The sequence below is a fragment of the Micromys minutus genome (assembly GCF_963924665.1).
Source record: "Micromys minutus genome assembly, chromosome: 7".
NCBI classification, from domain to species: domain Eukaryota; kingdom Metazoa; phylum Chordata; class Mammalia; order Rodentia; family Muridae; genus Micromys; species Micromys minutus.
Window position 1 is genome coordinate 3,612,224 of NC_137976.1, and position 22,220 is coordinate 3,634,443.

The 22,220-nt window shown below is 49.7% G+C and overlaps 2 protein-coding genes across 8 annotated transcripts in view; one reads left to right on the forward strand and one right to left on the reverse strand.

The window, feature by feature from the left end:
* Positions 1-12,537, forward strand: part of HLCS (holocarboxylase synthetase) — a gene marked incomplete at its 5' end in the record, with an annotated part of 169,427 nt that extends 156,890 nt beyond the window's left edge. For all 7 annotated transcript variants that reach the window (XM_080919307.1, XM_080919304.1, XM_080919305.1 and 4 more), the window contains 5 exons: positions 1,717-1,784; positions 4,459-4,619; positions 7,015-7,129; positions 8,621-8,834; positions 9,774-12,537. In XM_080919307.1, the coding sequence (XP_080775433.1) occupies positions 1,717-1,784; positions 4,459-4,619; positions 7,015-7,129; positions 8,621-8,834; positions 9,774-9,945 (730 nt within the window). In that variant the 3' untranslated portion in view covers positions 9,946-12,537. The remainder of the gene's footprint in view (positions 1-1,716; positions 1,785-4,458; positions 4,620-7,014; positions 7,130-8,620; positions 8,835-9,773) is intronic.
* Positions 12,538-14,484: 1,947 nt separating this feature from the next.
* Positions 14,485-22,220, reverse strand: part of SIM2 (SIM bHLH transcription factor 2) — a 38,911-nt gene continuing 31,175 nt past the window's right edge. Inside the window, exons 8-11 of the mRNA XM_080918970.1 lie at positions 20,098-20,245; positions 18,592-18,760; positions 17,835-18,243; positions 14,485-15,990 (exon numbers count right to left, since the gene is read on the reverse strand). Coding sequence (XP_080775096.1) covers positions 15,602-15,990; positions 17,835-18,243; positions 18,592-18,760; positions 20,098-20,245 — 1,115 coding nt within the window. The 3' untranslated portion in view covers positions 14,485-15,601. The remainder of the gene's footprint in view (positions 15,991-17,834; positions 18,244-18,591; positions 18,761-20,097; positions 20,246-22,220) is intronic.

A 22,220-nucleotide genomic window follows, 5' to 3' on the forward strand; every position in this document is an offset into this window, starting at 1 on the left:
CCCTGGAGCCCGGACTCAGGAATGGGACCCTCTAGGAAACAGAAATCCCCGAAACACAATGTTAACCCTGCCATGAGACGGAGACTCCTTCTTAGAATTTTTCTCTTGTCCAGCACAAGCAAAAGGCTTTTTATTCTTGGTGCCCGGGGATGGATAGGCACACTCCACCTCAAGGAGCGATTCATAGTGTCCAAGAGAAATACTGTGAGGAAGTGTTTCACATTCACTGGCACGGGCTGGGTTTCTCCCAAGTTCTGCTCCAGCAGCTATGAGGAAGACCCCACTGTTGCACCAGCCAGAGTCTCATGCCCCCTTTGCAAGCAAAGAAACCTTAGGCTTCCTCCCCTGTGCAAGTACCACACAGCCTGAGGATACAGGAGGCAGCGGCTATTGGGTCGAGTTTTAAGCAGTTTCCTTCTCTTAGGGGTTCCTTTAGCCTGCAGAAGATGGTGGAGAGCTACACAGGACATGGGCTTGCTTTAAGGGGTTCTGCTTGCTAGAATATTGGAGAACATTTCAGACTAACTTGAAATTTCTTGTTAATACATAAATACCAGTTTGTCCTCTGCGTTGCTCAACCCCTCCTCTTCCACAAATGATGATGAAAGACAGATAGATAATAGATATGTTTATATTGTATACATACACATATAAATATGTATAAGTAGATGCATAGATTCATAGATAGCTACATAGATGCATATACACATATATAATTACACACACATACATACAAACAAACAGATAGATTCACAGAAAGATGCATGCACACATATGTAAGTATAGATAGGTAGGTAGGTAGATGATAGATAGATAGATAGATAGATAGATAGATAATAGATAGATAAAATTGAAAAAGACTACCCCCATATCACTGATAGAGGAGAAAGATGGGCTTTGACCATTAATACCTCCTGCCCTGGACTATATCTGCTTGATACCAGATCAGCAACTTTGGGAAGATGGAGGAAAAGTTTCTTAGCATGGAAATAAAATGCCAAGAACCCAATTTGGAAGAGATACTCCAAGTGAGGGGCTCTGGGGTGTGTGCATTAACCTTTTTCTTAACTTTTGCCCAATATCAGCCAGTCAGGTAGAGATGTATGTAAGTATGCTTTGCTCGTAACTCCCAGAGGGAAGTCTATATTGTTTTCAGTGAAACTATTTTAAAAGCAGACCTGAAGCCCAAACAGATCCAGGGTTCTTGCGAATTCTCAAAAGGTGTTGATTTATTTGCTGCAGTTGAAGCGTAATTAGCTCTCGGGGGACGGGCATCTCCTCGGAGCTTTACTGCCGGCATATTGGTTTTCTGAGTGATCAGAAACGTGTGCCGTTCAAACAGGAGCCCACTGTAAGTAGAAACAAATGTCAGGTACTGTTGTCACTTGAAGGAAGGTAGATACAAGGTGAGGGAAAGAAACAACTTCATAAAATCGTCCGAAGAACGATACCCTAGCAGTCAAACCAAGCACCAGCCAGGCGGTTCCCACTCTCCTCTCTCCACCCCTGCACGTCTCCACTCTCTGCCCTTCACCCCTGTGCTGGTTCCCACCAAAGGCTTCGAGGGAAACAGCAGCCCTCCTTTCTACAGCTCCACAGATCGCTGGCCCTTCCTGGCCACCGTGCATACGCACACACTCGTCCCTATTCTGTCCAAGCTGCTGGCCCTCCTCTACAGGTCCGTTCTAACTGACCAGTTTTTCCCACCGTTTGCAGGTTGATGTTTGAGATGCCACAGGAAATGGGTTTAATCGCCATCGCAGTCCGGCAGACCCAGGGCAAAGGTCAGTCGAGTTTGTTATCATTGCTGTATTTTTCCTACGAGTCTCCTGGCCGGAGAGCTCAGTGTGTGCTGAACCCTGAGACCACTGGAGTTAGAATCTCTCCGTTGGAACGCCCCTGACATGGGGCAGGGAAAAGGGCCCATCAACTTCCGCAGAGCACATTTCCCAGTCCACATTTGCTAACTGTGCCGTGTTTGCATTTGATGGCTGCCACGCCTGCTAACCTACGTTCCCCATACATCCTGCGGGCTGTGATGGACAAGAAGGTCTAAGACACGTATTCTCCTGAAGGTCCTCGGGGAGGGTCTGTTGGAGTCTGTAGTAAGCTCACATCACATTCAGGGGCCTCCCACCACCTGCCCATTGCAGACTGAGCCGTGGTGGGAGCAGCAAGGGCAGCTTAGGTCTCTGCGGGAGGCGTGGACGAGGCTTTACCGGGCATGGGCATGGTCTTGCCAGCCATCATCAGACCACCCACATCCACTCCTTGTGAAAGCAGAGAGGCAGGAGACTGCCACTTTGATTTGCGCGTAAGACAAACAAGAAAAATATATTGTATAAAAGCCATGGGATTCTACACACATACATAAAATAGACCAGGTCTATCTATGTAGCTCAGCTGACTACCAGCCTCCCAAGTGCTGAAATGACAGATAAACACGGCCCATGGCGCCTGGGATCGAAATGCACACCACTCATTCCCACCAGAGACGGTAGAGCTCTTAAAAAGATACTCTAGAAGAATTAGACTACACCTCTCATTTTGATTATTTTCTTTTCCTAACTTGAGTTTTAAAAAACAAGTAGCAGCTTAGAGACTTGCTATCAGGGATCACGAGTGTATGTGTATATGTATATGCATGTGGGTACATGTATGTATGTATGTGTGTACATGGTAGTGTATACATGGTAGTGTGTGTATGTACATGTTTGTAAATGTATATATGTGTGTATACATATGTATATGTGTACATGTAAGTGTAAGTATGTGTGTGTGCATGGTGGTATGTGCACATGTGTATATACATGTATGTGTGTACATATATGTATGTACATGTGTGTATTGTGTGGTGGTATGTGCATGTGTGTATATACATGTGTGCATGTGTTTGCATGTGTGTATGTACATGTATGTGTATGAGAGTGTATGTATGATACATGTGCATGCATTTATGTGTATTGCACATGTATACAGGTCAGTGTCATCAAGTGTCTGTCACTGAACCTGGATCTCACCTGTAGGCTAGACTAGCAGGCTACAAAGCCCCCAAGAATCCATGTGCCTATCTGTATCTCTTCAGCACTTGGTTTACAGCAAGGGTACCATCACGTCTGGTGTGTGTGTGCATGTGTGCACATGCACGTCACCTTGATTACTCTCCAGTTTATTCATTGAGGTAGGGTCTCTCCATGACCCTGGAGTTTGACATTTCTAACTCATCTATCCAGCCAACACCTGTTTTCCCCTTCCTCTCTACCCCAAGTGTCCCATGCTTGTGTGACAGCCACTTTATTGCCAAGCCATCTGCCCAGCTTCTTGCCTGTCCTTTTATGTGGATGCTACTGATTCAAACTCAGGTCCTCAGGCTTGAGCTGTAAGTACTTTACAGACTGAGCCATGTCTCCAGACCCCAGGCATCACTTGTTAAACATTCAGTCTGTAGCTTATGCTGGGACTTGCCTAGTGTGCACAGAGCTCCAGATTCAAACCTTCCACACTGCTGTTATACTAAAGGCACAGCTCTGGGTTTCCGTGTATCTGGCGCATACAGCCAGGACTACCGGAAGCACCACTTTTTGGAAGTGGCTTCCATGAGCCAGTGTAGCAGGGCAACTGGACTAACTACACATGTATATACACACATGCACAGATCATCATACACATATACACACATACATACATATTTATACACACATACATGTACATCACACATGTACACACCCATATATACATGTACATCCATATACACACTACATACACATAAATACATGTACACACATACACATGTACACACATACACATGTACACACATACATGTACATACACACAGGCACCATCATGCACACACACATGTACACACATGCATGTACGTACACACATACACACGTGATCCCTGATAGCCAGTCTCTAAGCTGCTACTTGTTTTTTAAAACTGAAGTTAGGAAAATAAAACAATCAAGCAAGAGTGACCCTACCTTTCGTGCTCAGGCAGCAGCCATGGGGAGGTGGTGCACGTGTGTGGTATATGGAAGTCTATGTGGAAACCAGGGGTCGGCCACAGTATTGTTCACTGGGAGCTGTCCACCTTATTTACTTATTTTTGTTTATTTACTGAGGCAGTGTCTCTCTTTTTCACACTTGGAGCTTGTAGAGTCAGCGAGGCTGTTGCAGCCAGAGAACCCCAGGGACATGTTTGTTTCCACTCCACAACACTGGGTTTTATGTGCACACCAGCACACTCCTTTACCCAGTACTGGAGACTCAACTCAGGCTCTCACACTTGTGTGACAAGCATTTTGCCCACTGAGCTTTCTTCAGACCCTAAAGCATTTTGCTTTTGTTGAATTAACCCCAGAACATCAAGATATGCTATGAAGCAAAAACAGACTCAAGTGGGACATTGTTGTCTAGGAGTATCCACGTAGGGTTTTATCTCAATGGTCTGTCTTCCAGGAAGGGGCCCAAATGCCTGGCTGAGTCCTGTGGGATGTGCCCTTTCCACTCTGCTGGTCTCCATCCCCCTAAAGTCACAACTGGGACAGAGGATTCCATTTGTCCAGCATTTGATGTCGCTGGCTGTGGTGGAGGCAGTGCGGTCTATCCCAGAGTATGAGGTAATGTGTGGCTTCACTGTCCTTCCCCTTCCGAGGAGCCTCCAGCTTGGCCTTTCTGTTTGCAGTCACCAGAGTGTGTGTGGCACCATTTAGAGTGGGTAGTTATGGCTTGGGCAGAAGGCTTGCCTGGCTTGCTTGCCCTTCACAGTGCCACTGTGGGTGATTGCTTCCACAGAGCATTTTCCAGAACCCTTTCCGGGCTGTCTGACAGGTTTCTTGGCATCCCAGTAAGGACAAGCTTTTCTTTTCTCTTAATGAACATATTGTATCAGGCTATTGGGCTGGGTGGGAGCTGTCTGTGTTTTTGGTTTTAAAAAGAGGCCGTGTTGTGGATCTAAATAGCTTCTTTCCACCTCCCCCCACTCTCATGTCCACGTGGCAGAATTGCTCTTTGTGGTTGATGGAGATTGTGGCCAGGTTGATTTGATGCTGCCTTCCCCCACGGCAAGGATGAGTGTGCAGGCATCCTTATCCTTGCCTGAAGGACCCCACTCCTGGTTACTTTTCTGATGTTGTAATAGGATATCATAACCCCAGCAACTTTTAGAAGAGAAGATTCATTCTGGCTTGCTGTTTCAGGGGGGAGGACAGTCCTATGCTCCCATGTCCTTCCCCCATCTTCCCCGTCCTCCCCTGTTTTCCTTTGTCCTCCCCTGTCCTCCCCTGTCCTCCCCTGTCCTCCCCATCCTCCCATGTCCTCCCCTGTCCTCCCATGTCCTCCCCTGTCCTCCCCTGTCCTTCCCGTCCTCCCATGTCCTCCCCTGTCCTCCCATGTCCTCCCCTGTCCTCCCATGTCCTCTCCAGTCCTTCCCTGTCCTCCCCTGTCCTCCCCTGTCCTTCCCTGTCCTCCCCAGTCCTTTCCTGTCCTCCCCTGTCCTTTCCTATCCTCCCCTGTCCTCCCCTGTCCTCCCCTGTCCTTCCCAGTTCTTCCCTGTCCTCCCCAGTCCTCCCCGTCCTTCCCTGACCCCCCAGTCCTCCCCTGTCCTCCCCAGTCCTTCCCTGTCCTCCCCAGTCCTCCCCTGTCCTTCCCTGGCCCCCCCAGTCCTTCCCTGTCCTCCCCAGTCCTCCCCTGTCCTTCCCTGGCCCCCCCAGTCCTTCCCTGTCCTCCCCAGTTCTTCCCTGTCCTCTTCAGTTCTCCCTTGTTCTCTCAGTCCTCCCCAGTCCTCCCCTGTCCTCCCCAGTTCTTCCCTGTTCTCTTCAGTCCTCCCTTGTTCTCTCAGTCCTCCCCAGTCCTCCCCATCCTCCCCATCTTCCCCAGGACCCTCAGCCCTTTCTCACTCCAGCCCTCACTTCTCTTATTGTCTTAAAGCTCTGTCTGCTTCCCCTCTGAGCCAAAGTCCCTTTCCTAGCATTCCTTCCTCTAGGCACAGACCCTGGTCCCTGATCATGAGTTCCCAGCAATCTGAAGGCAGGATTTGTTTGACTTTGTCTGTGTGGGCCATAGCACTTCACATATAGGAAAGTCACAGTTGGGGTTGTCCTGAGCATGAGAAGATGGGGAACAGCACCCCAGCCTCTTCCACTGAGGGCCAGCAGCTCTCAGACAGGCTGTGACCTGTGTTTGCCAGATGTTCAACACTGAGGGCCCCAGTTCTAGTCAGAAATGGTGCGGAGCGCCTGTGGGCACTCCTGGGCCCCAGCAGCACTTAGGTCCTTTCTCTCTTCTCTCTCAACACAATGGCTGTGCCGAGGCTTCTAGATCAGTGAGGATCTGGCAGGAGAGGACGTGGCACTACTCACACAGGCTGGGTGCCATGCAAATCTAGGAAAGAGGTGCAGCCAGTGCTGGGATGCAGAGGTGGACTCCAGAGCGGACGGTCGGTCTGCAGACTGGGAGACCGACAGCTACTGTTGTCAACTTTATGTTCTCCAGATGGCAGCCCTCCTACCTGAGCCTCAGGGCTGTGTGTGCGAAAGGTGTTTAAATGAGGGACGGTGAGAGCAAGGGGGTGTGCTGAGTCGGTACGGAGTGAGCTCTGTCAGTACCTTCCAGCCACAGCAGGTTCTTTACTACTGTGTTGCCCAGGGCCGCACAGATGGCCCAGTAGCTAAGAGCAATCGCCGCTCTTCCAAGGGACTTGGGTTTGGTTCCGAGTCCCCACATGGTAGTTCATAACTGTCTATAATAACCCCAGTCCCAGGGACCAAACGCCCTCTTCTGGCCTTCCTGGCTCCAGGCTGCACAAGGTACGTAGACACATGGCAGGCAAAACATCCATATACATAAATAAAGTTAAAAAATACTGTATGATGCCCCACAGAGTGGCCAACTGTCTAAAGCTAGAGAGGACTAACTCCCTGTCCCCATTAATTTCTAGAATATTCTGTTCATCTTCCATCTCACTGATCGCTGCCCCGTGGTCGATTACTTAGTTAACCTGCAGGTTTTCTTTAGGATATCAACTTGCGAGTGAAGTGGCCCAACGATATTTATTACAGCGACCTCATGAAGATTGGCGGAGTCCTGGTTAACTCAACGCTTATGGGAGAAACATTTTATATCCTCATTGGTGAGTTTTTCACACGTGTCCTCAAGCATTTCTTAATATTAGCAAAAAACAGCAAAAACGGAAAGTCTTACGCATGCCTAGGTCTGAAAGAGCAAGTGCTGGTATGCGGAGGGTTTTTCTAGCCGTGTGAGGTGATGCGAGAGGCCAGGTGAGTGGAGAGCACTTCAAGGGCTTAGCAGGCTGTCTGGGGCCGTGAAAGCTGCCAGATTGGTACCCCACTGACAGATGTCTGTCCACCGGTCTGCTGCTCACGGAGCTTTGCTGTTTTACAATAAGCACCAGGGTGATGTCCGAGGTGGTCAGTTGCCGTTTTATAACGAGTGATGGCTGCGGTGGTCGCTTGACTGTTCGCTCGACCCCGTAGAATCACCTGGAAAGAGTCTGGCTGAGGGACTAACCAGATCAGGTCGGCGAATGTCTTTCTGGGGAATCGTCTGGATTATGTTAACTGCGGGTGAGGCAGCGCTATCCTCTGCTTTTCCGGCTGAGGTATTTATTACAGCAACAGGCGTGACACTAGGGCACTCACTATCCAAGACACGTCGGCTGCCGGCCTTGCGTTCTTAGGCAAACATTGCCTCTTCGGCCGTTCAAAGTAAGATGGCGTCCCTGCCTGCTTCACCTCAGCACATCCAGGGAGGAGGAGCCTCCAGGCGGTTTCAGAAACTTTTTAGACCCTGGCATCCAACCACCAGCTTCCCCTACTTCCTGGGAACGCTCACTTGTCACTCTGAGATCAGCAGCAGACAGATGTGACCACGTGACCACATCTCCAGTGTCAGCTGAGGGACACAGGGCTGTCTGTCTCCAATCCCGCTGTAACCGGCCGCGTTTCCTAGGCCAGCTGCCCCATGCTTCCAAAGCTCCATGCCCTACATTTAAATGAGCAATTATACCAGATGCAGATTCTGACCAGCTTCCACCAGCGGACAGGCATCCCTCTGGTAGCTGCAGTGTGTGGCCTGTGCTATATTCTTAGCTTTGGAAGGTTGGGGGTCCAGAAGGACAGGCTTCGGGTTAGCAACAGAACGTTCTGGCTTCCTGAAAGACATAGCCCAAGTTCATGACAATTGATAGTTTTTTTTTTTTTTTAGATTGATTTATTTATTTTATGTATGAGTTCATGGTAGCTGTCTTTAGACACACCAGAAGGTGGCATCAGATCCCACTGCAGATGGTTGTGAGCCACCATGTGATTGCTGGGAATTGAACTCAGAACCTCTGGAAGAGCAGTCAGTGCTCTTAACCGCTGAGCCATCTCTCCAGCCGCACAATTGATAGCTTTATCTTCCCTCAGACTTTTAATCTGTGAATGCTGGGAGAATTTGCACCGTTATCTGGGACGGAAGTTCTCAACCGAGACCCCTTTGGGGATCCACATATCAGATACCCTGCAGACGAGATGTTTGCGTTATGATAGTAGCAGAATTGAAATAACGTTATGGTCGGGGTGGACAGAGTCAAGCTGCTTTTTTTTCTTTGTCTCTCCAGGCTGTGGATTCAACGTGACCAACAGTAACCCTACCATATGTATCAACGACCTCATCGAAGAGCACAACAAGCAGCACCAGGCAAGCCTGCAGCCCTTACGAGCCGACCTCCTCATAGCCAGGGCCGTGACCATGCTGGAGACGCTGATTGACAGGTTTCAGGACCAAGGGCCCGACGGCGTCCTCCCCCTCTATTACAAATACTGGGCGCACAGGTCAGTACCCAGTCGCTTCTTTCTTTTGGAATTCCTTGAAGTTAGCACTTGAGTTTCCTACAGGAAGTGCTGAGCACAGGTCCGGATAGCCATTTCTTAACTGGTGGAGGCCCAGTGATTACAAACCTGAACGAGCCAGCCTAGCAGGAGGGGCCAGCGTCCTGAGGATGAGTTGGGAGGACTGAGACACTGAGGAGAGCTGAAGGCACTTTAGTGTGGACCATGAGGAGACAGTCACATCTAAGTGGTAGATCCTTCTAGATCTCAAGGTCCCCATGGGACAGTGGCAGCCACACCTGCACCCCGCATCTACTAAATCTACACTCTGGGGCCGAGGCCAGCATTGTCCTGCAGCTGAGCTGTGAAAGCCACAAATGTACAAGACAAGCCTCTACCCTTCCAAAGCATCAGCGTCTTAGAACTGAAGAGGAGGTGGGAAGTTAGTTCTCTTATTCCGGTTGTACATGGGTTCCAAGGATTGTGGGGCAGGTACCTCACCTACTGAGCCATCTTGCCTGTCCCTGTGGAGCGTTTTTTTCCCTTTCTTTACTTGCACTAGCATACATTGATTTGAAGAGTAGTGAATTTGGGTTATGACATTTCACACGTTTACAACATAATTTAGCCATGTTCACTGGCCTCTAGTTCTCCCTTTTGCCTCCCCTGCCTCCTTGGCTCCCTCTCCACTCTCCCGTCTCTTTGTACATCAAGTTGAGAGCTCGGGGTGAGGAGAGGCACAAAGGTCCAGCACTGGCTTCAGAATTAGTGTGATCGGTGCACAGAAACCCCAGCTCAGCCCTAAGGCATTTCACAGGAACAGAGGTCAGAGGTCACCATAGTAAGCCCTAGCGTGTCCCTTGTAATGGAGAGTCACTGAGCAAGATGTCCCAGCCTTCTGTTGCCTCCTGTGACCCTGCTGTTGCCATGCTTCATTTTCAGTGGTCAGCAAGTCCGCCTGGGCAGCAGCGAGGGGCCACAGGTGTCTATCGTGGGCCTTGATGATTCCGGGTTCCTGCAGGTCTACCAAGAGGATGGTGGGGTTCTGACCGTGCATCCAGACGGCAACTCCTTCGACATGCTGAGAAACCTCATCGTGCCCAAGCGACAGTAACAGCTCGGCATGTCACCAGACAGCTTGGATCTGCAGCAGCAGCAGCAGGGAAGCTCTCCTGGGAGCTCCTAGCAGGCCTGCCCTGCCAGCATAACAGTTGTCTCTGCCTGCCTAGGGCCTGAGAGACTAGCGCAGAGTCAGAGGCCTTTGCCGTGTGTTAAATCTTCAGGTTGCAGGTTCTCTGCCTCTACCCCAGGGATTGGGCTTTTGTTTTTGTTTTTATGTCTGTGGTTATTGGGTATTAAGGTGCATCTGCTGAGGACTGACAGGTAAAGAGCCAGTTTAGCTTAGGAGTGTATCTGCCCTGCTCCGTGCAGAAGCGCTCTTCCCCGCACGGCTTGGATTTGTGTGTTCTGGGGAGAATGAGGAGCAAGGGAACAGCGATGAGATGGTACAAATGCCCCAAGCAGTGAAGGCCGTTAGCCTCACTGTGACAACACCCCAAGCTCCGGTAAATGCTGGCCGCTGTCCCAGACCATACAAGTGTTTCCTTAGACATTGGGTTGTTGCTGTTTTCTTAGGCTGGGCTTCTCGTAACAACCTGGAACACGGGACCGAAAGATGGTGGCAGAGCCGCTCTAGCCAGCGTGGCCCCTCCCCAGGGTCAGAGGTGTCAGGGTTTAGATGTTTAACCGATGATGGCAGCTTCCTTGGAGGCAGAGGCTTGCCCAGGCTGATGGAGATGGGCTTGCTCTCTCACACAAGGAAGGATTCTTGGAACTTTAAGCCAATTAGTCGCAGGCTCTGTTTGTTAGAAGCGGGGCACCTTGAGCACTGTGTTTTAAGTCTTGATTTTTCTGACCCCGATTTCCTAACGTCATGAGAGAGAGAGATTGACACAAAATGCCATCAGTTTGGAGAGATGTATGTGTGTGCGGTGCATGTCTGATTGCGTGCATGTGTGTGTGTGTGTGTGTGTGTGTGTGTGTGTGTGTGCGTGTGTCTTTAAAAGGAGATGTTCAAAATTTGACGTGCTAAAAGTCTCTGTGGAAGAACAAAGGAAAGAAAGCCTTTCTAGGTTTGTTTCCAGATGTGCTCCGTACCTCCTGTCTCTGTGGAGCCTGTGAATCATACCCATCTCTGCCCAGCCTAAAAGACCCAGTTTCTGTCTGCTCTCCTGCTTCCTGCCACTTCCACTGAAGGAACAGAACACTCAGCTTTGAACAAGATCATCGTTATAAACGAGCACCATCTTTATCCAACTTACACAGTCAGGCCAACTCCAGAAACCAGAGATTTCAGTATAGAAACCCATCTGCCTTCAGCCTAGCCCAGACAGCCCCGCTTGAACCAAAAATAACAGGGTGAACTACACCAACCTGATGTGTGTTTGAGGCAATGTAACTTTATAAGAACTTGAAAGTAACTTTTCTTCCAAATAAGATTTTGATTAAATTTTTTCTCAAAAGAAAAAGATAACATATATAAAATTTAGTTCTGGTATTTTTTTAATTTATGCGAGTTTAAATAAAACTGTACACCACCCAAAATTACAAAATGACGGGCCCTTGAGGGAGCGTCTGTAAGATGTCATCAAGAACAAAGATCTCCAGGCTCGACATTGCAGAACTGCATTTCTCAGACTTTGTAATGTAAGGCTGCTCATCTCTCAGGACCGGCACCATTGCGTTTTAAATGTCTATGGGGGATTATTTAATGAAAAACATGCTGTTTTATTTTAAGCTGAAGGCCTATTCTGGATAGTTCTACTTTGGGGAAAAAATGTTATCATTTAATTTCCTTTCTGTAAGTTAAAACTAATGAAGTGTGGTCATGTCAGCGCAGAGATGCTCTGGGCACGCTGATGGGCCTGGAGTGCTTACACCGTTTACGGCGTTCTTGCTTATGAAGACATGACACTCCTTGTCTTGAGAGACAAAATCGCCTGAAGCAGATGCTGCATCTCCCATTAGCCTGGCTTTGCCTCACAGGAACCAAAGACTTCAAGTTCTGTTGATGGAGACATGGAGGCTGTACCTCGACATGTGAGGGCACTTGCAAACTCAGCACCAGAACCTCCAGGAACCCTACAAGTCTCCTGACTTTGCTGCCTCCTGATCTTGAGATGTGGCCACCTAACCCTGAATCTGCATTTGCTGTAGAGCAGGTTACTCCCAGCATAAACCTGCTTACATATCCACCCCTGGGTGTTAGAAGGCACACGTAGCAAAACTGGGTTTCACAAGGCTCTGTTAAAGCGACAAGAGAGTCCTGGCGGGTGGAAACGGCGGCCTGTGTCTGGATCCCGTGCGGAATGATGGGACCTGACGCGGAAGCAGTGTCATGTCGGAGGCTTGGACAGATGCACACCCAGTGAGAGATGACAGACTCTGGGGACCCCCACACCTAACACTAAGTGTCACTTCCAGAATGCAAGAGGGGATCTTGGGGGCTTTGCTACCTTGACATGCCAGAAATGGGACATCCTCATTCCTGGTTCATTTCTATGCATCTTTGAAATAAGCAAAAATGTACATCTTTGCTATTTTTTTTTATTTTTCATCTTTTCAAAGAATCATCTCTGAAAAGAATTATTACAAACCAATGCCTATAAATTAATCCTACCAAAATAAACTTAGGGTTTTCACTGTGGCTCCGGGTCATTCTTGCTTTACCCTGGATTCATTGAGGGTGGTAGGTAGCTTTTAATTACACGTTTTTATTTGATATTTAAACATGCTTTTATAACAAAGATCACATGTAAGAATTCAGGAACCTGGTACTTTGTGAGTTTTCATGTAGTTTTGGCAAAAAGGAAATCTTACTAGTGGGGAAAAAAGTTCACCAAGTACAAACAAATCTTTTACTCTAAATGAGCGTTTGCCAACTGTTCTCTCAGGGTCTTTTCTTCGTGAGGAATAATCAACTTTCATTAAAGATACTTTTGTCCTGAGATTTTTAATGTTGCGTATCTTGCCTGTGTTCGGGATCAGCTTCCAACATGTGCTGTCAGTAACCCATAGGCTTCCAGAACTGCCTTACAGTTCTCATAGAAACATGGGTAGATAGTTTACATGTGTAGACTGCTTCACACACACACACACACACACACACACACACACACACACACACACCACGTTATGTTTTAAGGGAAGAAGGCCTGGACCTCTGAAAGGGTGGAGGGAATGGAGGTGGGGTGGGGAACTGTGCCCATCCACCCTTCCTGTCTCTGCAGAGGTCTGAGTGGAATGGCTTCTCTAGAAACGGGCTTCCAAGCACAAAAAGGAATCCTTTCTCAGGGAGGCCCTGTGCAGGGCCAGAGGCTTGAATTGGCTTAGGCTTCAAGTCCATTTGATCTGACATCTGTGTCAACATACTCCATTAGGTAGGGCCCACAGCAATGTTGTTGTTGTTGTTTTGTTTAAGAGGGCACATTATTATTAAAGTGCTTCCTCTTCCCTTCACAGAGCTCCACAGAGTTGAGAAAAGATACCAGGGCAAAATCTTGAGGATGAGGATAACAGTGTTAGGTTGCCATGGTAACTGCTTGGCAACTTTGAGTCCATAACCTCTGGAAGCCAGTTTAGCTCTCAGGGGAATCTTCCTTCCTATTGCAGGCTATGAAAACTGGTGGTTTGTCCAGATAAGGAACGTTTACTAATAACATTTTACATTTTAGGAACACACAGACTCCCTTATGTTTGTTCACATTATCATTTATAAGTCTACACAGGGTCACCCCCCCACACACACACTAATAACCTTTCCTATTAACCTCCATGGTTCGTGTCTAGCGGATGCAGGTTGACACAAAAGCGGTTAAGTGGAACTTTATTGAAAAGCGTTGGTGCTAATGCCCACAGATCAAACATAGACCTTCTAAGAACCAAGGATTAATCATGAGACTCGTGAGCATAGGAGCTTGGCTTGTCCTGTGCAGACACTGGGTGCATCTAGGGCTGTGAGCAGCCAGTGACCCAGGACCCAGCGCCTTCTCCATACACTGCTGGCTCTAGCCTTGCCAGTGCTGTAAGGAACAGTCAGGGTCCTCACTAAGTGGCACAGAAGGACTGAAGTTCGCATCTTGAGAGTTCTTCGAGTTGCTCATTCTAGACAGATTAGCTGTGGCGTTTTGTTTTCATGTGGAACCTTTCTGTACAGGTGGCGAGAGCTTCCTAAAGTAAAGGGGGGGGGGGTTTATGGTGGTGGTGCTTTTCAATACAGGCTTTTTCTGTGTAGTCCTGGCTGTCCTGGAACTCACAGATATCCTCCTGCCTCTGCCCCTCCTCCCCAAGTGCTGGGATTAAAAGCTTACTGTGCCACTGCCAGGCCCATGTAAACTACATTTTATTTTTAAAGTAAATGGATGAGATATTTCCTGTGTAGAGAAATCAAAAGGTGGCAGTCGACGCAGATATTTATTGGTCAAGGCAGATGTCCAGGTCAGAGCCAGGAGAATAAATTTTGAATAGGGATTTTCTTTTTCTTTTCCTACTTGGGTTCAAACCAGCATCTCTTGCCTGACAGGAAAAGCATGCCCCAAGCCTAAATAGTGACCCCAAAAGAAAAATTCATGCACCCATAATTAAGTCATAAGTGTGAAACAAAAGTAAAGGAAGTTTATTTTTAAACACTGCTGGTAAGTTTATAAAAAGGGCCTCCATTCACCCGTTACACACATGTTCTTATGAAGCTCTTGCTATGTAGAAAATGCTTAAATGTGTACATGACTTTCCTTACACCCCTTAAGCATGTTTTTCTTCCACAAGGTGCAGTCCGTTCCCGTTTCCGTATTGCACATGCAGTTTAACTAGCTTTAGTAGTTCCTATCTGCAAGCAAACACAGCGTAGGACCGTAGGACAAGCGGATCTGTGTGGGCTGGAGGGAGGTTGCCAGGGAACTGCGTTCGGCGGGGCCATTTTCTAACATGCCTGGCTATATATATATATATATCTTTTTTTTTTTGCATTTAATGCCTACTTTGTGATTTGAAGGTGCAACTTATGGGTGTCAGTTAAGAACGAGCTTGTTAATTTGCTTCTGAAGCACACCCACGGCACACCCACGTGCACACACATAATAGTCTTGCACGTTTACCTCCTCAGCCTCAACTTGTTGGCTTTTGTATTTTTAAAAGGATTTAAAATGAGATGCATGAGTTCAAAGACAGCAGAAACTGTTGTCTGCTTGTGGGACTTACAAGGATAACATTTTGCATTTGCAAGTGTCCAAAAGGACTCTGAAGGGACTTTCCACCCTGGAACAGAGGACCACCGGGGGTGGGGCAGGGGGGCTTAAAGTAGCATCCGTCTGCCAAGCTGCATGCAGTGTCTTGAATTTCTTCCCATTATTGGGCCTCGGCTTGATTGGCTTCAAGAAAACCTAGATCCCTGGAAATGGTAGGTTGAGGTCACAGGTTGACATCTGGATGCTCAGTCCCATGAAAACCAGCCCTTGGCAACAAAATGGGCAGTCCCTTCTCCCCATCCTCCAGCTGAGTCCCAACCCTCTACACCGGCATCTACGGTAAAAATCTAAAAGTCGGCTGCGGAGTTCTATTAAAATAGTTGTCTCTGTATAAATTAATTTATATCGTGCATATACAGTTCGCCCCTCCATCTGCTGGAACTTGGGGATGAAAAAGGAACCAGAGAAGGCCTGGCCTATGGCTTCTCCCTGTGGACCGCCCTGAAGAGCGGAACCGGCCCTGACGGGTCACCTGCCGTTGGTGATGATGACCGAGGCTCCCAGGTAGTGCGGCCGGGGTGCGCCGGGCGCAGAGGCTGCGACGGGGCCAGGGTGTCGGGGCCGCAGAGAGCCGGTCGCCTCGGGGGCTCCGGGCGCGGCGCTCCCCAGCGGCCCGCGGCGCGCCAGCACCCGGTGGTAGTTGAGCAGCACGAAGGGCAGCTGCGCCTGCGGCTCGGAGGCCGGCGGCGCGCAGCACTCCGGGGGCGCTCGGGCCAGCGCCAGCCGGGCTGTGTCCCGAGACGCCTGGCGAGCCGCCTTGGCAGGGCCCAGCGCTGGCTCCTCGCGGTAGTGGCCGCAGCTCGGGAAGCTTGGGGGCGCAGGGTCCTCGCCGAACCTGCGCGCGGTGGTGGCGGGCGCTGCGGGGACAAGCGACAAGTGAGAGGCTTGCACTGGGGAAGAAGCTGCACACTCAGAAACGTGTCGGTCCTCGACTCTGCACTGAGCCCCACGCACCCTCGGCCCTGCCCAGCCACAGGCGCCGGTGGCCTTGCCCAGAGACGCACGCGCCCTCACACGTGCAGAGCCACGTGGTCCTTCTCCATCACCAACACAGTCACAGGATCCTCCGTCATACCCAGCTACCCGCGCCCTCCACGGTGCACAGAGCTACTTAGTCCTATATTCGTGCCGCCCCTTGTATAGGCCAGCGCGGTGCAATGAGGAGATACTGTTGGAAAGGTTCTGGGAGCTTTAGAGGAACAGGTGGGGTTCGTTCTAAGTAATACGCTTAATGCAAGATATCCAGATACTTCAGTGTGTCATCGATATTAAAAGATGCTTTAAAGCACGCGGAGCTAGCGGACAGCAGCGGAATAGAAGCCCAGCAGACTTTCTCGCAGCACCAAGTCTACCCATTTTACTAATCCGCCAGTTCAGTGGGGTGGGGGTGGTAACTGCCCTGTGCTGTTTAGTGGGCCCATAATTGAAAGTATTAACTATGCCCATTCAAGCAACTCCCAGAGCTTTCCCATGAGGCCATTGTTTTCTTTTAATACAAAGGATTAGTAAATTGGTCACAAATTGCCTCAAATTAGCTCCTTCAGTCCTTCCCCCTGTGCCCCTTCTAATCAAATATGACAAGCGGGCAGTTGACAACCACTTTTGCTGTAAAATAGTAATAAAAGCCAAATTCTGTGTCTTATATCATTGGCCAGTCCTCAGATACAGAGAAATAAGTCTGGCTCAAAACCGTGTTTGCAAGGTCCTTCTCCCTTTCTTTCCTTGACTGTGAAGGACCCTTGTACGGTTAGATGAGTGTTGGGGATCCAGCCATCCCCAGTGTGGGATCATGGCTGCGGGACAGGCTGGCGCCAAGGCAGGGTGGGCCCCAGTGGCTGGTTGGTCTCTTCTAAATTGTCTGCTTTTGAAAACAATGTTCCCCTTATGTCCACAAAGACCTGATTTCTCCCATAATTGTCCCTCTGCTCCGAACTGGCCACAAAATGTAGACTGATCACAATATGGAGTCCTATCCTCGGAGTCTACACAGAAAGCAAAGCCAGAGAGGCAGAGGGTGAGAAAGAGGAGAGAGGGGAAGAGACTTGATTGTGATGCACAAGTGTGTCGGGGGCACAAATATCAGGGAGCTACTTAATAAATTCGAATGATGCTTTTTCCTAGGGCACAGCACCCAAGTGACATTTACTCCCATAATAGCAGTTTCTGCAGAACTAGCAGGCGCCTAGAATATGCTAAGTAGGCTCCCTACGTCGGCTGCGGTCCCATTTCACAGAGAGAAAGGCAGAGGCTTGAAGGAACCCGTGTTAATTGTTCTGTGTTCATGGCTTCTGTCTCCAAGGCCAGGCATTTCTACATTTGTTTTCTGTAGCTTGAAAACTGGTCTAGGAAGAGAACTAAAGTTTGTCATTCACTCCGAGGTATGGTGAAAAGGCATCTCAAGGATGCGGCCGGAATGCTGTCAAACATGGTAGCTGATTTGGGAAATCACTTTTGTCTCCCTGTGGGGTCACAAATACGGCAGAACGTATCTGGACAGCAGGCACTCAGCCTCCCTGTGCTGTTAGTGCCCAATCCAGAGACTTGTCATGTGTAACTCACTCCCACGAAGCCGTGATCAGCAAGGGAAGCTGATCCCCACTCGAAGCAGAAAAAGCCAAAGTATGAAGATTCTTTTTCCACCTACCACCCACTGCTACAGATGCTGAACCCCTGCCCTTCCCCTCGTGCAAACGGGACCCACCTTCGTAGTTTGGCACAAGTCCATGCCGGGCGGCATTCACAGGAGACTCAGAAAGGTTTTTAGCTGGCGATGAGCTGCTCGGCACTAGGGAGTTGGCATAATGCCATTGGCATTCGCTGCTGGATGGCAGTGTGCTCAGGAAAAAGCGTGCCACCTCACACGGGGATCCTTGGGGCTGCCCAAACTTGGCGGGCAATCCTGGCTTCTTGCTGCTGAAGACGTGAGAGTCCAATGGGAAGTGTCCGTAATGGTAGGAGAAGGGGAGGCTGTAGGGCGGCCCATATAAAAGGTCGCTGGCTTCTGAATGGAGCTGCTGTTCTGGGGGAGCCACAGCATTTGTGGGGGGACTAGTTCTCCAGTTTCCCGCCTGGCTGCACTCCAGTTTGTCCATTTGGAACGAGCTGTATTGCTGCAGGGCAAGGAAGACAGATGAGAGGCCAAGGGAAAGCTACCTTCTAGTTGCACAAGACTGGGGCTGGGCTGACCCCAGTGTTACTGTGAGATCCCTGAGTAGAAAGATTTTATTCTCCGAGATGACCACACACCAGATGGTTGTGGACACTTGCCTCTTCCCAGAGCTCACTAATGACACTTTGAAAGGGAAAGTCTCATTTTGATGTTACCATAAGCCAAGAGAGGTAGCCTTATCCTCTGAGCTGTTTGTGGGACCTTTTCTCTCTCTTCAAGGACACTCCTGAACAGAGGTTCATAGTTCATGCCCCCAGATAGATGCTGTCTTGCCCCGTGTGTGTGTTACCTGTGGGGGATACGGATTGGTTCTCAGCTTTGTCTTCATCTTTGTAGTTTTGGGCTTAGCTGATTTCCTAGTTTCTTGTGAGGTAGACAAGGTGGCTCTCCAGGACTCCTGGGACTTAGAAGTAGACGCCTGGTCCAGAGACAGCTGAAGTTCCTTGTATTCAACATCCCTGGCATGCAACATTGGGCAAGTCACACCCAGTAGCTCATGTGTGGAGGAAAAACAGCTGCCTGAGCTGCACCCCCTGAGCTGCACCCCCTGAGCTGCACCCCCTGAGCTGCACCCCCTGAGCTGCACCCCCTGAGCTGCACCCCCTGAGCTGCACCCCCTGAGCTGTACCCCCTGAGCTGCACCCCCTGAGCTGCACCCCCTGAGCTGCACCCCCTGAGCTGCACCCCCTGAGCTGCATCCCCTGAGCTGTACCCCCTGAGCTGCACCCCCTGAGCTGCACCCCCTGGGCAAGCTCCTCCCCCAGTCCCAGATCATCTCTTATGGACAGACACATGGTCCTGACAGAGGCCACCAGCAGGTGACCAAGAATTCTGAACAAGGTTAGTACAGTTTGGCAAGAATGGAGGAACATAATAGGCTTTCTCCAAACCCACACTTCCCAAGAGCACTCTTCACCTTGGTAAGGGGTGGGATCAGAAGCCTGATGGGATGGACCTGTGGGGAGGAGGTCCTAACCTTGCCCACTTTCCCATGGACTCATGTCAACTCTGCAGACTTGGCAAAGTCACATTCTCAAAGAGAGAGTTACTGCTAAATGCTTCCAGGCCTGGCTAGTGTAATTAAGGGACAGAGGCATTTTCTCCCGTGTAGTTTTGCCAGATCATTCTCCTAAAACACATAGTAGCCTGGGGATTGCTCTGCGAAAGAGCCTGGGGTCTGAATCCTCAGTGTTCAGGGTGCAAAGGGGGCCCTTCTTTGGCTGAGGGGGGTCTGCCTGACAGTAGCATTAGTGGGCACGCTCCAGGAAGGCATGCCTGTGACTTCTGAGTCCTTTGGTGGCTCATTCTTGACATCCCAGTACTTGGGAGGCTGATGGGGGGAATCATGAGATGGGGGCTAGCCTGAACTACTGACAAGACTCTGTCTCAAAGCAATTATTTTCAGTTAAACTCTGGGGTCTTCCAGGCACCAAATATTCAACCACACTGGTAAGAGAATATGTGGGAAGACAGGGGAAAAAATGGGAGAGAGCGTCTGTCCCCCAGGCAGAAGCACAGATACGTGTGACTGATACAGGACATGAACCAACCCTCTCTGCACACTGTTCCCTCCCAGACCCTTCTCTCGGGCTCAGTCCTTATTAGATCTCTGGGATCTAGGAAGCTGTAATCCTGAGAGGCTCTTCCATCATCTTACCCCCCCCCCCAATCTACCAGATTATTCCAGTAAAACCAAAGGGAGGCAAACAGTCCAGAGAACAAGAGGGATGGGAGGGGACACTTCTTGGAGCAGTGTGGCAGGGACGGAGGAGAGAAACAAATGCGGCTGACTTACGTGAGAACATAATTGACACTCACGATGCAGTGAGGCCTGGAGGAGCGGCTGTTGTGCACCACGGTGGCGTAGCTCTGCACCCAGACCCAGCCGCCCAGCTTGGACAGCAGCCGGTAGTATTTGGTTGTGACCTGACCCTTCACGAGCACTGTAAGCACAAGGTGACATGAATCCCGGGTCTTCCAAGGTCCTGGCCTACCCCCTGACACACACACGTAGCCTTCCAGGAAGAACCTTTGGAACTTAATAGAGTGGGTGGGCTTTCACCATACACACATGCACACATAAATGTCACCTACAACTTTGCACGGTCCCTGGAGTGGCCCCTCCCCTCTTGTTAAGAGCCCTGACTTAACAGTCACCATTTTTCCATGGGAGCAAAAAGCCCCCAGACACCACCAGTACCTGCAGAGTGGTAAGATCCGATTAGCTTTTTAGTATCCAAAAATCCCCAATTATGTTTTAATCCCCAAAACCTTTAATGGGCAGAGGGACTTAGTTGTTTAAACAGAACGCTAATTTTAGTGCATCCGACCAAGTGTCAGGTTGGTGCTGACGTTTGCCATCTGTCGGGACATGTGTGTTCACGGAGAACCCTCTCCCTACTCCAGTGCCCAATTACCCATTTTCCTCGGGCTGTTAATTTCCTGTGTTGCTCATGTAAGAAAGCCCTCTGCTTAGTGACACAGCCCCTGAAAATTGGGCCCCTGAGCCCACCTTCTATGCATGGGTGCAGACGCTGGGCAGCCAAGCGGTCCCCCAAAGCCCCTCTGAGCCCATAAACCGCAAACCTGCCTGCAGCCCTCAGGTAGGCAGATGGAGGGAAGCCTGGGAGGGAAGGAAAACGCCAGGAGCTGCGGGTGGCCAGGGGAGCAGAAAGCTGAGCAAAAGCATGGCAACTATTACACACACACACTCACACATATCACACACATCACATACACACACTTATATACACACAGACACACCATACACATACTGTACACATACTTATATACACACAGAGACTCATGCTCACACTCACACAACTACACACTCACACTCACATACAGACACACACTCACAAGCACACACACTCACACATGGACACACTCACACAGAGACACATTCAAACACAGACACACCATCACACACAGACACACACTCATACCACACACACACACACACACACACACACTCTAGAACATTCCTGCTCTTCAAGGCAGGGCTGGCCGGGGGAGAAGGACAAAGGAGCTGAGGCTATGATGGAGCTAGCTTGTGCTAAAGGACTCAGACACACACACACACAGACACATAGGCACACAGGCACACACAGAAAGAGAGAGAGCAGAAAGGCACACACTCAGACAGACAAACATATATGCACACACACAAACACACACTTGAATACACAGAGACCTCATGACGGTTACTAACAGCACTCAGACCTAAACACTGTGCTCTAGAAGAGGGTGCACGAACCACCAAAGAGTAACCATAAAAGCAAAAACTGACCGAGCGCTCGCTTGACTCCCTGACTCCAAGGCCGGCACCCTCCGTGAGGCTCAGAAAGAGAGGAAGTGGCCGTGTGGTGCTCTCTCTGTGAGATGCCCACGATGGGCAAACCCATGGGGCCAGAGCCCATGGGCGGCTGCCAACTCCAGAAGAGGAAGGGCAGGAATCAGACAGAGCAGCCACTTGTGAAGAGGCTGGCAGTGTTGGGGAGTCACATAAAGGTGTCGGCTGCATTGTGAACGTCCCAAAACCCACTGAAAATGGTTAAAGGGTTTGTATTATGTGACTTTCATTTAAGAAAAAGGGTGGCAAGGTTTGCCCTCTGATTGGGGGTGGAAGCCTGCCTGGGGCCGGTGGCAGACAACTCAGAGCTCTCTAGAAAGCAGTCTGGTGGCTCTCTGGAGCCACACACTTCACTTGGAGGGACGGGGTCTGCAGAAATTACCCATGATGTAAACAGACCGGTGCAGAAAGACTCGCTGCAATCCTGTTTAAAGACCAAGAGCTTCTTCAGAAGGACCTGCGTGTTCAAGGGGGGAAGGTTGGGACTGCGGAGCTTGATTCAGACACTGAAATAGCTGACAGGGTTTGTGACGGGGATGTGGTACAGCGGAAAGGTAACAGGCAAG